We start from the raw sequence: 13,923 nt of genomic DNA on the forward strand, positions 1-13,923 counted from the left end.
AATACAATTGAAATATTTGTAGATGATATATAGACAAAATGTTTGCATGTTTACATTACGCGAGAAAATATATTTTTAATTTCATTATTTTTTGTTGTGCATCTGTAGGTATGGCAACAATATTGATTTTCAGTCTAACATAAGTTTAAGTCCTATAACATCGTCTTAGCTGATGCTAGAAATGTGGCAAGATAACGAAGTCAAATTTGATATTTCTCATTCGTAATTATAACACTTTAATTATTTTTAAACAATTTTTTTAGACTAAATGTGTCTATAAAAGTTTTGTTTTGTTTTTATATCTATACTCTTTACATTCATGACGAACAAAACAAAATGATAAAATAGTCACATTTATTACTAAATACGTAAGGCAAAAATAAATTATTAAATATTATATAAATATATAATATTTGTAAAAAGGATTGATTCTTTTTTGTACATAGCAATATGCAATTACGATCTGGTGAATTTACTGTTGACAAACTTGATATGATAGAAGATACAAAAGGCAATGCTGGGGATTTAGGAAGATTGATTATCACTAATTTGAGGATCATATGGCATTCCTTAGCTTTGCCACGAATTAATTTAAGTAATGAAATGATCAAAACTTTATCATGTATATATAAAATATAATTTATAATATGAAATATAGAGATAGATATAATTTTGAAATCAACGAATTAATAAGATATGTTACTTTCAAAAAAATAATACGTAATCATTTTATAGGCATTGGCTACAATACATTTATCACAGTGAACACAAAAATTCTTCATACGGTAAGAACTGTCCTAATGTATCATTGAAGTTAAAAGAGTAGCAAGCAAATATTTTCTTTTTAGATTCATAGTGTATATGTGCAAGCTCTTCACGTATTGACTTCATTTCGAAATTGTCGATATGAATTTATATTTACGAATCATGATACCAAAAGTACACGACACTACACTTCGGTTATAGGTGTTTACAGGTGATAACGCTGCTCATTCCTTCGATTATTACATGATTACCATTGTAATGATAATTGTTTCTATAAAACATCCGTTATAGAGCTTACATGTCATCAAAAATCTACAGAGAGATTAAATTGAGAAGCGGTATCATATGTGAAAATCGATTAGTTTTATTACCTCAAGAAAAGGTGCATTCTTCTGTACAAGATGTTTGGAATTTATCTATTGAACAGGTTTCAAACTTTAATTCTCACACACATAATTGTCATAATTAAAGAAGAAGATACAGTTTCTTTTTTTTTCGTTATTAACTCAACTTATTTATATCAACTTTTATTATTCTTTTTACATCTTAATCGATATTTTTTTTTAAACAAATTCTTGAATGTGTTTGTTTATAATTTGAAAGTAAATTTTAAAGTAAATTTTTTGCAATTTTGATTTATCACATTGTGAGTGATCAAGAATTAGTAACTTTTTATAAAATTAAAATTTTTAAAAATTGGATGATCAAATCGGTTTGTTTATTTTTAAAAGGTAAAAAATATAAAAATAAGAAATATAAAAATTTGCCACAATATGTCACAATATCCTTTGTAATATCTTATCCTCTTTTTTCATTTCAAATCAAATCAAGTATACAAGTAGACATACAAGTAGACATTTGATATCAGTGAATGAAATGAAATTATCAAAATATCAATATGGAAAGTTGCATATTATTTTGAATCACTAATTGAAATAAATCCAAATTAGTTTTGGTTTCTTTCATACCATGTTTATAATGTTCTGTTTTTCTATGGTATTTGTTCCAAATTGATATTTATTGATATTTTCATCATTTGTATGGACTTTTAAACGTTCCTATTTATATCATTTTTATTAATAATTCATAATCATAATGTAATTCGTATTAATTATAATGTAATGTAACTTAATAAAAGATGTCTATTCCATAAAAGAATTTTAAAATCTGGAATTCTAAAAAAAATTTCTTTTTTACTTTTTAAAATTAAAGAGTACTATGAAACTTTATTGAAACTTAAAGAAATTTTCAAATTATGTTTTTAAATTATTAATAACTTTATTTTTATAATATTTTTATAATATAATATAAATTGTCAGAAAAATTGTTAGTTTTCCAATTATAAGAGAGAACTAACAATTAATATGACATATATATCTATGTACATAATCCTACAATTATATGTAACTTATGTCTTTATAAAAAAAAATTTATATCTACCAGAATGAGTTATAAAGTCAAGTTATAAAGTGTTAATATCCAATATATTAAATGTTTCGCTCATAATTAAAAAATATTAAGAAAGCAATGAAATAAATTTCAAAAAGCTGCATTTAAGAATTCTATAATTTATTTTAGAGAATTTTAAATAAAAATATTTGGAAAATCCAAGAATTCTCAAAAAATTTTTTTATAAGATTAGCATAAATATTGGCGTAAATATTGCATTCAACAGAAAAAGCAGCTTTTCTACTGTTGTAAAATCCTTTAATATGATTGGTTTATACATTTAGATCCATGAGGAAATAAGGACAAAAACCAATCATATCAAAAATGTTTACAACAATTGCAAAGCTACTTGCTTCTTTTGCTGAATACAGCCATATATTTTTTGTCAGATAATGTGATAATTCTTCTTATTTTGGATATAAAAGTACTAAATATAGTTGTAAAAAAAGTGAATAATTTATGAAGTATTTTACATTTTATGTCAGAACATGTCAGACTAAAGATAAGATATCTCAAACTATTGATTTTTTTATAATTGTATCTTGATATTTTTATATTCAGAATCCAGAAATCATATCATCAGTACTACCTGCAAATGAATCAATATCATAATATAGCTCCCACGATAATCTTTCTCTAAGTCATTTTTGTTTTAAACTTAAGAATTCTGAAGTATTCCAATAGATTGATTAAAATGAATATCTTGTATAACTTACACATATGTATAGAAATAAAAATACTCTACTTAAGAAATTGATATTTTGATCGTTTCTAAGTAAATATTAATATTTTCTTTCTTTCTTATTATGTGTAATAATCATTAATAAAAAATATTGTTTTTGAGGGAAATATTGGAACTTTCATTATAACAAATATACGTTTGGTATGGTATGCAGATGTGAATCATCAGTTTAACGTATCAATTCCTTATCTTACAATTGGAAATGTAAGTGTTAAATTATAAATGTGCATATTATAACGATAAAAATCATTAGATTGCTATATCTCTATAAAAATGTTGAAATAATTGCTGAATGATGAGATATGAAAGAATGTAACAAAAATTTTTTCATCATTTTTTATGTAGAATTTGTTGTAGCGTAAAAGAAAAAAATTTTTCTTTAATATTTCAAAATCATATATATCTTTAATATTTTAAAATCATCTACATATTTTTTAGATGAAACCATATAAATAAATTTATTTATAAATTTCTCATATAAATCAACTTTTCTCAATATTCTATGAAAGATATTATCTAAAAATTAATTCTTTAAGAATTATTTCACATTTCATATCTTAAAATAAAAATTGGAAAACTTTTGTGCCATTAAATTTTATAAAAATGATGACGAAACGTCTTGTCACATATTTTTTTCATATTTCTTCTCATTAAGAGATTATCTATTTCAAACATTTTATATAGAAATATACTCAAATATATTTAACAGAATAAAAATTTGCGCACTTTATATTCTCCATAAATAAATTTTGTGCAGATTACTATAAGAACATCGAAATTTGGACCGACTTTAGTAATTTTAAGTACAGAGGCTAGCGGAGGATATGTCTTGGGTTTTCGTATTAATCCGTTGCAACAACTTCATATTACTCATAAAGAAATATCAATATTTCGTTCAGAATTCGAAAAATTTCCTATTTTTGGTGTAGAATATACGTTTGAGCATCAGGTATTTTATAACTAGTCTATATTTTATTAAAATTCATCAACAAGAAATAATTAGATCTAATTTTTTATTTTTCGAGAAAATAATAGAAAATCTAATTTTAATTGTAAATCTTTATTTTTATTTTCTGAAATTGAACTGTTTTAAAACTATTCTAAAATAACAACTAAAGATTATCAATATATTTTTTTATAATAACTATTAAGTGTTATATTACATTATATTATATTATAGGCACCTTTACAAGAAGAGATTAATGTGGAACATTTTACTGAAATACAAGATAATCAAGCTGAGATATCAAACGTATTTGGTTATTATTTTTCTGAGGGAGAAACAGGTCATAGAAAACCACACTTCTCGATTAATTTAGGTCTTGCAGCAGAAGAGCCAAGAGAAGGCAGCACACTGCAAACTTTATGGGAACTTGTACCATCATGCGTTAATTAATTTTTTAGCTTAATTTGTTTTTAAAATAAAGAAAAATAAATTATAACATTATTGTCATTTCATTCAGGGGATAAAAATAAATTCATTTTATACAAAGAGATATATAACATGATATATTATTAACTATATAAGACCTGAAATATAATCCTGTTCGTTTTTTGTATTGTTAACAACATGTCCATAATACCCAGTAAATAAGATTCTATTTTAAATCTTACAAAGATGTTTTGGCTTAATAGATTATTATATAGCAAAAGTGCTTACAGATATTGATGAAAAAAGAAAATAAATAATTAGGATTGAAATCACAATGACGGATTACATATATTAATAAATTTTCAATTATCTAGCCTTTTATATCATTTTGTGTGTGTTTCTTGCAAGATTTAGCTTGGTCTACAATTCAAAGCTTGCGTTATTGGCTGATCATGTTGATCTTCACCATCTTCATCACTAAATTCATGCTGGGAAACAGGAAATCTATATCCCATGTTCATGAGCATTAATTCAAATGGATCACTGTTCATGCGAATTTGATTGGCTGATGCAGCATCATCTAGATTTTGAATTTCTCTTTCATTCACACTGCCATCCTGCAATATATGTAATAAAGTTAAATAAGAAGACAAATTTCAATTCTTATGAAATTATTGTTTTTTTTAAACATTTAGAGAAAATAAAATAAAAATAAGTTTTCGATTATAAGCTTTAATACTTCACTTCGATTATAAGATTTAATATTCCACTTTTCTTTTTTCATTTTCTTTTTTCTGCTGATCTCAATTTCTTTTTCAATAATTTTTTTAAATGATCTTATAAGTAATTATAATATAATTAGAAAAGTATTAGATTATAATAATACACGCATATATATACATTATAATAATCACGCATATATATACATATCTATTGTATACATTATATATATATTTACTGCAATAAAAATGATAACAAAAAAATATTACTTCTGGCCATGGACTCCACAATCTGATCACCGGATCAATGCCACTAGTAGCTAACAAACATATAGATGGATGTGGTTGTAAACAGTTAACAATTCTTTCATCTCCTCGTAGGACACGTACAATATTGGTAGTGTTACGATCCCAAATAAAAAAGGAACCGTCATCCGATCCAGCCACTATATATTGGCCATTGCTTAAGAAGAAAAGTTAATAATGTAATAATGCTTAAAATAAATCTTATGCAAGTAATATAAATTTTTAAAATTGGAACTGAATCAGTTGCTATAATTATATTATTATAATATTGCTATAAATTCATTTACTTTCCAAAAAAGTTTGCCTCTTTTATATCAGTTGTAGTATTACAATGGCCACAAAATCTCATTTTGTAATCGATTGTATTACGTCTCCATTCTTGCTCATATTCTGATACTGGGAAGAATGTCTGTTTGGTTTGTGTGATATCTTTTCCTAATGAATAATGTATTCGAATTAATTTTATTATAAATATTAATATTATATTAACATTTATTAAAGATGACTAATATATATTTTTATAATTATCAAGTGAAATCAGGAATAAATAAAAAGTAGAACCGTTATTAATTGTTTCAATTATATAAATATTTGGACAATTAATTCATTATCAATATTTTTATCAATATTTTGCACATAAAAATATATAGCATAGTAATATATATTTTATGAAATTGTATCTTCAAAATTATTGATATAAATAATTATAGAATAATAATAGAAATGCATTTTATAAAAAAATACAATATCACTCTGTTATAACATCATGTGTGTTCTCTTTTTTCTTTCACATATAATTTTCCTCCTCTCACACGTTCTCACACAAGCATATGCATACATATATATGCACAATGTTTTCATATTCAGAGTGATTCAAAGATGAAAATCAATCGCTCGGGAGATGATTGGGGATTCAAATATAAGAAAAAAAGTAGGAATAAATATAATTTCATAAACGAAAAACATAAGTACGTCATTTCAAATTATCATCACTTTTATGTTGAAATTTCAAATTGCTATGCTTTCAAACTTTTTGGCAAAATTGAAAGAAAAAAGATTTTTCTGAGTTTTACAACATAATTAAAGCTAGGATTCTAGATAATGTTGAAGCAGTCTGCAACTTTTATTTGAGTTTAATGTTATAAAACTCATAAAGACTATTTTTTTCTTTAAATTTTAACAAACTCTTCTTTTATCCCAATCTTTTTTCTTGTTGTTGGGCCCCCAATCATCTCTTGAGCGATCAACTTCTAATTTTGAAACATCCTGTATATAGAATATCCTTATCAAAACTACTACATTTTTTCATCAAGAAAGCTTATAAATAAAAGTAAAATTTCCAAAAATAAGTCTTTTACAAAACATCTCATTTTTTTAATTATACAATGAATTTGGCACTTCTTGATTTTTCGTGTAAAAATTTTGATAATTCTGTTATAATTATGTCTAATTATATCCCATTTCTGTTTTTATAACGAAACAATTTATGAAATTTTAATTAAGTTAATACAAAATAATCTTTTTTCATAGCAAGATATATATAATCATGCAAGTTCGATATATCATGTTTTGCACGCGTGTGCGTGGATGTATGTATGCACGCGCGTACACGTGCGTTATATAAAATGTTATTTGTAAAAACTTAATTGATAATAATTCATATAATAGATTATTTAAATATTGATACACATTCTTATATTCTCATTTTTATTATCTTATTGAAAATATTAATAAATATAAATGTGTGTGTGTGTGTGTGTGTGTGTGTGTATGTGTGTGTGTGTGCGCGCGCGCGCATATATTACATTTATATATAGAATAATAATTAAAATATTACCAGCGTCGATAGCTTCCTTTATATCCATCTTTAATGCTCTACATGCTGAATTAGATGCGTATTCTGGAAACTTTTGTTGAAAATTCTTGAGTACCTTGTCAGCTTCAATTGACCGATTTAAGTCAAACAGGCAACGTGCCAATCTGTATATACATGTAAAGAAATTATATTAATAGATATCAATAACAGAATATATTTGTCTATTAAAAATAGAAAATTAAATTAAAAAGTTAAAATAACTACGTTAGAAGAAATAACTACGAAATTCATAAATTTCACATAAAATGTAAATTTGCATATAATTGAAATTTTTTTAAATTTTAAACAGTCATATAAATTTTCATCTCATAACGTGATTAAACATCCTTTTAAAATAAATTTTTCAATTGTAACGTTTATTAGTTTTACCTAAAATGAGCTTTTACATGTTCCGGGTCAAGAAGTAATGTCGTCTTGCAATCTCGTAAAGCGGCGTAAATATCACCATCCCTAGGAATATCATAATTATATACACGCACAGAAAGCACAAAAACACACAAACACATACACACGCGCTCACACGCACACGCATACGTACACAGGGTCCTTTAAAAGTATATAAACGGTCAAATAACTTGTTCCTGAAAATGCATCCCTGACATAGTTACTGTTTGCAATATGCAATATGCTATCTTTTTTGAAAAACAACTATGAAAAACAACTATCTTCTTTATACTAATTGATTCATTATTCTATGTTCTCATAAAAGTATTAAGATATAGTTAACGAAAAATGAATAGTTTACGAAATATTTTAAACTTTATGTCAAATTGCATATTATTATTCAAGCTTCATAACTTAGAAAATACTTAAAAAATACTTTATTATTTATTGGTGCAGAGTTTTTGAGATCAGCTACAAGAATATATAATCCAAACCAAAAATGGGGATTCCCATTTAATAAAATAAAGTTGACTTTTATATAATCTTGGCAACGCAACAAGGTCAAATTAATAAGAACAGTAAATAGACTTTTTGAAACCCTACAACTTCTCATGTAACATTTTTTTCTAAAATGCATCCCTGATAAGTTATTTGACTATTTCCAAACTTTTGAATGATTTTTGTATATGTATACACGATTTTAAAATTTATGATATACATACTGTTATCAGCGAGAATAATTACCAAACGCGTTTCATGTAAGCAGCTGCTCGATTAGCAAACAATACCGCTGCCGTTGGACAAAGCGAAATTGCTTTATTATACAGATTAATTGCTGATGAATATTTCTGCCGTTCAAAACTCTCGTTTGCCTGTTAATCAAAAAGTCATATTAAATATATCAAATAATAACTATAAATATATCAAATAATAATTTAAAAAATTTTTGTTTAACAAATTATAACTTGCATATATTTTGACTATTCTATCTGTTGAAATACTTAAGAAAAATTATGTGATAAGCAATTTTTTAACTAAAATAAGCAATTTTTTATTTTCTTAAAAGAACAGTTTTTTTACATCTTAAACTAGTTAAAATAATTTTTAGATATCTCTAAACATTTAAAATATAAATCAAATATATAAGTCTAGTCGTAGCACCAAAATTTTTGAAGCTAGAATTTTCTTCTATAAAGTTATTTTGTATTGACCCTTATATATTTCTTCTCAAAAATTGCTAAATTGATTTTCATATGTTCGTGATTAAAAAATTGTCAAATATAAATTAAAATATTTAATAAATATAATTATAAAAATATTTTATGAACAATATTTTAATCAATTTAATTATTGTATTATTAATTTTTTAAATTTATAAAATAATATAAATATACATGCTCAATTAAAAATTAGGTATTACTGAATAATTTTCAAAACGCTTTATTATCTTTTAGAAGCATTATCACATTTTATGATAATAACAAATCAACTTTGTTTGCATATCACAAAGTAAACAACAAAATTATAATGATCAATATATAGTTTTAAATGTAGATCAGATACTGCAGATTTCTGCCATGTAGTTAAGTTTATTTTTAGTAAAAAGAAATAAAAAATTTGGAAATAAAATTATCAACGAACAATTTTCTGTTTCTTACAACATTTACTGTTCTTTCTAAATCTTATGTTATACATCTTTTTAAAAGAAAGAGAAATTGTGACTATTAAAGTTGAGAAATTGTGACTATTAAAATTAGAGATTAAAATTTAATTTTTACTTATTTTTATTAATTTAATTTTTTTATATTGTTTATTTATGTTTATATTCGTATTTCAATTACTATACATGTTAAATTTGTTAAATATATATGTATATTTTATATCAGCATAATATTGAATTTTTCTCACAAAATATATTGCTGTTAACTATATATTGTAAAAATTTAAAAACCATAATCTTTATATTAAACTTTGAGTAATTTAAAAAAATATATATTTTAGTTGTCATCTTGCATATTATTATTACTTTTTTAAAACATAAAGCATTGTTTGCATAACAAAGAAAAAAATGCCAAAAATTTTTATAATATGAACTTTTAAATAGAAAGTATTTAAATATAACAATCTTGGAATTAGTGCCTGATTCACATTTAGTACCTTTGGTGTATAATCAAAAAATATCTTATAAGATATCAAAATGAAATACATAAAAATGTATAAATTGAAAATGAAATAAACAGAATATTTAGAATATATTATATAGACATATTAGATTTTATAGACTATTATAGAGACATATATAGCACAAAGAAATAATATGTTTGTTGTAAAATATATTTCTTTGTTGAACATTACGAATTTTTTAATTTAACATACAGAGTGTTCATCATATCGTGTTATCTATTAAGAACATGTTCCTCAAGTAATTTTGAGATCAAAATCTTAATACAAAAATGTCAAAGCTAATTTCTTTCAAATTATGAATGATCAAAGTTGAATGACCAATTGTAATAGTTAAAGTTCGCGTGCTCAGGCATAGTACAACGTATAGTGAAGAAGTATTCCCCATTGCCTCTTATTTTAATGTCAATACTGAAATTATATATACGCAACAGCATTGCAATAGCAAGATTCTTAATAATTTAATAAATTAATTTTTTGTATATCGTTGCATATTATGGGCTGAAAAATCTAAAGAAATCTGAATCCAAAGAAAATAAAAAAATTCTAAAAAAAATCTAAAGAAATGTCAAATGTGCCTTAATTTTACAAAGTTATTATCTGCATGTATAAAGTATAAAAATTTATTCAAATAATATTTTGCTATTGCAATGATATGTATGTAATTTCATGTTGACATTAAAATAAGGGGATAATGGATATACTCCTTTATCACTGTATGTTATACCATACCTGAGCGCGTAAAACTTTAACCGCGACAATTAGTCAATTTTAATTGTTTATAATTTGAAAAGTATTTTATAGCTTCAACATTTTCGTATTAAGATTTTCGTCTCAAAATTATCTCAAGAACATTTCCTTAAGAAATAATATGATAGTAGCGGAACACCTTGTATACAATAATATAAGAAACAACTTTGTATAAACTTACTTGGCATTTTAATTCTTCAATATGTGATGGCAATATCTTTACATTCCTGATAACAAAATCTTCCGCATCACTTATGTCGCTTTGTTTTCCATATTTGTCAAATCTTTGCTCCCATTCGATTGACTCTATTAAAAAGTGAATTATCATGTATACGATAATAATTTACATTCGTGCATACATTCAATAAAAACGATAACTGTTACCTGAATATTTCCACGATGAATCAAAAAATATTTTTGACCTATTTGGATCGTTGATATCAAATAAATAAATTTGTTCTCCACCCATATTGACAAGTAATTCATTTCCATCATCGCTAAATGTTAAATAAGTGCTTGTAATGCTCTTATTACCATCACGAGAACGGAGATGGCCTGCTCCATAGACCAAATAATAATTTCAATTAAAATAATCTTGTAATATTTGGCAAAAAAGGAAAATAGGGATAAAGGGAGCGCATACGCTATTTCTGTACGAACAAACCCGCGATAAAGTACTGCGCGCTACCCAATGGAATATTGTCATCTGGATCGCCTTTGCCTGCTCGATATGTACTAATATTTGCCCAATCTGAATTATCATGTATAGAAGGAGATGGAGGCACCTATAATTTAAAAAACAGATTATATGTAATTTATATCATCATCAGTTAAGAAAAAATAGAATTACCTGCGATAATTTTATCATTCGTCTATCATACATCCGAATATAAGCATCGTTAGCACCAATGGCTACCAACTCAGGCTTTCTTGGATTTACAGCGATGCATTTGCCCTCTGCATAACGACCCATATGATACACTAGATTTACAAGTACGCTGCGATCATTACTCCTGCAAACGTGTGGTGTACGAATGTCATATTGCAGAAAGAGACCATCCTCGCCCGCGCTCCAAAACAAGAACGGTATACTAGGAACAGTAGCAATACGTTTGATACGTTGTTTGTGGCATTTACATGTGAATATTGGTTCGGAAAGAGTGAGATCATGCACCCGAATTCTGCAATCCGCTGCACCTGATACCAGTATGCTGTCACTTGATTTTGGCATAAACTAAAAATAAATATAAATATAAAAATAAATATTTCACACATTTTGAAGACATTCATTATTCAATGCAGTGTGTTATTTTACATTTTGCAAAAACAATGAGTTTATCAATTCTAAAAGAAGCATTGTATGTATATAATATATTCTAGTTTTAAAAATTATTTAATGCATAATTTATATTTTATTTATAAAATATTATTATTTTATAAAATCATAACTGGTCAGTATTAAAAAGAAATAGAGTATTAGTATTAGTAAAGTAAAATATTAGTAAAGTATTAGAAAGAAATAGATTCGTTAATATTATTTACCTTTACAGAGAAAATATTTCCACGATGGCCTGAATGAAGTACTAACTTTTTTTCATAACGAAAAGGATCCCATAATATAATATCTTTATCATCTGACGCTGATGCCAAGATTCTAACATAAATGTGTAAAATATATTTTAATTATTAATGAAATAATTATTAGTTAAAAGATTAATTGAAAAAATATAGATACAACATAAATACATACTGTCCAGTCTCATTCCATTCTAAACAATTAACACATCCCGAATGACCATTTAATTCTTTTTCTAAACCCAAACGTAATATTAAACTTTCAGTAACATGTAGTTTTTGTAGAATTATATGTGTCATTGAATCCTAAAATATTAATTAAACATATAATATAGTTGCATATTTAATTGTAAAACTTAATAAATATATAAAATATAGAAATTATTCAACATCTCACTTGTATTTCTCTTTGACGTATCAAATCCAGGACTCTGTAGTCCTTCTTATGGATATTGGGAAACATTTCACTGGAAAATATTCCGTTTATTGTGGCACAATATAAATTAATATTTCCTGTAAATAAATATAAATAAAAATATATATATATGTAATAAAAAAATATATAATTAAAAATTTTTAAATATATAAATTTAATAGTTGAAAAACAATTTATTAACTATATAACTATATAACTTAATAATATAATTACTACTATAATTTATTAAGACAACAAATATTAAATAAACAATGTATTTCAATATATACAAAATATACAACTTGCAAAAGTCTTTTATTTTTTATATAATCATTTTAAAAATATTTATATTTATTAGCAATTATTATCATTGACAAATAAATTAAGTTATCATATATAAAATAACTGTACGATCTTTATAGCTTCTATAATAAAAAAATTATATATTAATATTTTCAGACAAGGAGATAATGATATTCCAAATTGTTCTCAAGTATTATGAGAAATCTCAATAATCTTTCTACTTCGATAAACATGTTCCTTTTAGTTAAACTTGAATTCTTTATCTTTCTTTTTTCTTCAACATAGAAAGAAAAGAAAAATAAATAATGCAAATTCAGCTAAAAAGAGCAAGCCTATCATCGCAATAATACACATAACCAATATAGTAAATTATATGTAAAAAATACATAAATATTTATATATATATATATATATATATGCATGTGCTGTGTGTAGGTGGGATGCGTCATGTGGTGTGTGTGTGTGTGTGTGTGTGTGTGTGTGTGTGTGTGTGTAAAATTTTCAATGATATATTTAAATGAGATTTTTAATATTATAAATGTATTTAAAAATATAATGCGAATAGACCTACTCACTTATTTAAAACTCTTTGTATACGAATTTCGCACCAAACCAATTCGTACATTTCATACAAGTACTTATCCATGGCATAATCAAGAGCACTACACTGAGTGAAAAGCATAAGCAACAAATAGTTATCTCACTCTTCGTTAAAATATGGATATAAAATACTCTAGAAAGTATAATAAAGAGAAACACACAGAAGGGAGAAAGAAGAACGCGGGAACAAAGAAAAAGAGAAAACTTCCTTGCATACATGCGAGAACGCAAAATAATGTGAACCAATCAGTTTCTGCTAGTGTTATTTCCAAGGAGTCAATTGTGTATTTTAAAACGAAGTAAAATTACAAAAGCGAGGAAATTCGCTTAAATATTTGCAACTTTATATGACGAAAGTTAATAAATTTCCTTATTTTTGTAATTTTCATCTTTCTTCAAAATATACAAATAAGGCTGATACACAAATAAGGTTATTCATAATCAATTCTTATATTAAACCAGCGGCACACGATGCTTTTTTTCTTG

General features: G+C 24.8%; 2 protein-coding genes across 3 annotated transcripts; one reads left to right on the forward strand and one right to left on the reverse strand.

Annotated features, from left to right (window-relative positions):
- Window positions 1-94: 94 nt before the first annotated feature.
- Window positions 95-5,064, forward strand: BBS5 (Bardet-Biedl syndrome 5 protein). The gene is made up of 8 exons (XM_011645706.3): window positions 95-222; window positions 447-595; window positions 736-785; window positions 849-976; window positions 1,057-1,192; window positions 3,059-3,160; window positions 3,714-3,905; window positions 4,137-5,064. The coding sequence occupies exons 1-8, from the start codon at window positions 173-175 to the stop codon at window positions 4,350-4,352; spliced, it is 1,023 nt and encodes a 340-aa protein (XP_011644008.1). The 5' UTR covers window positions 95-172; the 3' UTR covers window positions 4,353-5,064.
- Window positions 4,438-13,642, reverse strand: adp (WD and tetratricopeptide repeats 1). 2 transcript variants are annotated; one of them, XM_089071252.1, is made up of 14 exons: window positions 13,413-13,642; window positions 12,517-12,586; window positions 12,295-12,425; window positions 12,087-12,198; window positions 11,395-11,778; window positions 11,209-11,329; window positions 10,929-11,099; window positions 10,726-10,850; window positions 8,358-8,485; window positions 7,599-7,679; window positions 7,191-7,333; window positions 5,641-5,788; window positions 5,318-5,510; window positions 4,438-4,945 (listed from the first exon to the last, which is right to left on the reverse strand). In XM_089071252.1, exons 1-14 carry the CDS (start codon window positions 13,517-13,519, stop codon window positions 4,739-4,741), a joined length of 2,121 nt encoding a protein of 706 aa, XP_088927378.1. In that variant the 5' UTR covers window positions 13,520-13,642; the 3' UTR covers window positions 4,438-4,738. The 2 variants fall into 2 exon arrangements, with proteins under 2 accessions (XP_088927378.1, XP_011644011.1); XM_011645709.2 differs by having other exon boundaries at window positions 12,517-12,632.
- Window positions 13,643-13,923: the final 281 nt, after the last annotated feature.

The sequence above is a fragment of the Pogonomyrmex barbatus genome, unplaced genomic scaffold (genome assembly GCF_055798465.1).
Source record: "Pogonomyrmex barbatus isolate J1 unplaced genomic scaffold, ASM5579846v1 scaffold11, whole genome shotgun sequence".
NCBI lineage: Eukaryota > Metazoa > Arthropoda > Insecta > Hymenoptera > Formicidae > Pogonomyrmex > Pogonomyrmex barbatus.

Excerpts from the sequence above, each read along its gene's own strand:
- BBS5 (XM_011645706.3), top strand. The coding sequence starts at position 173 with ATGCTAGAAATGTGGCAAGATAACGAAGTCAAATTTGATATTTCTCAT. Across the intron at positions 223-446 it reads AAATTTGATATTTCTCATTC|CAATATGCAATTACGATCTG; the intron begins GTAATTATAACA and ends TTTTGTACATAG. Across the intron at positions 596-735 it reads TTTGCCACGAATTAATTTAA|GCATTGGCTACAATACATTT; the intron begins GTAATGAAATGA and ends ATCATTTTATAG.
- adp (XM_089071252.1), bottom strand. The coding sequence starts at position 13,519 with ATGCTTTTCACTCAGTGTAGTGCTCTTGATTATGCCATGGATAAGTAC. Across the intron at positions 7,680-8,357 it reads GCTTACATGAAACGCGTTTG|GGATGGTGATATTTACGCCG; the intron begins GTAATTATTCTC and ends TGATATTCCTAG. Across the intron at positions 5,511-5,640 it reads GAGGCAAACTTTTTTGGAAA|CAATGGCCAATATATAGTGG; the intron begins GTAAATGAATTT and ends TTTCTTCTTAAG.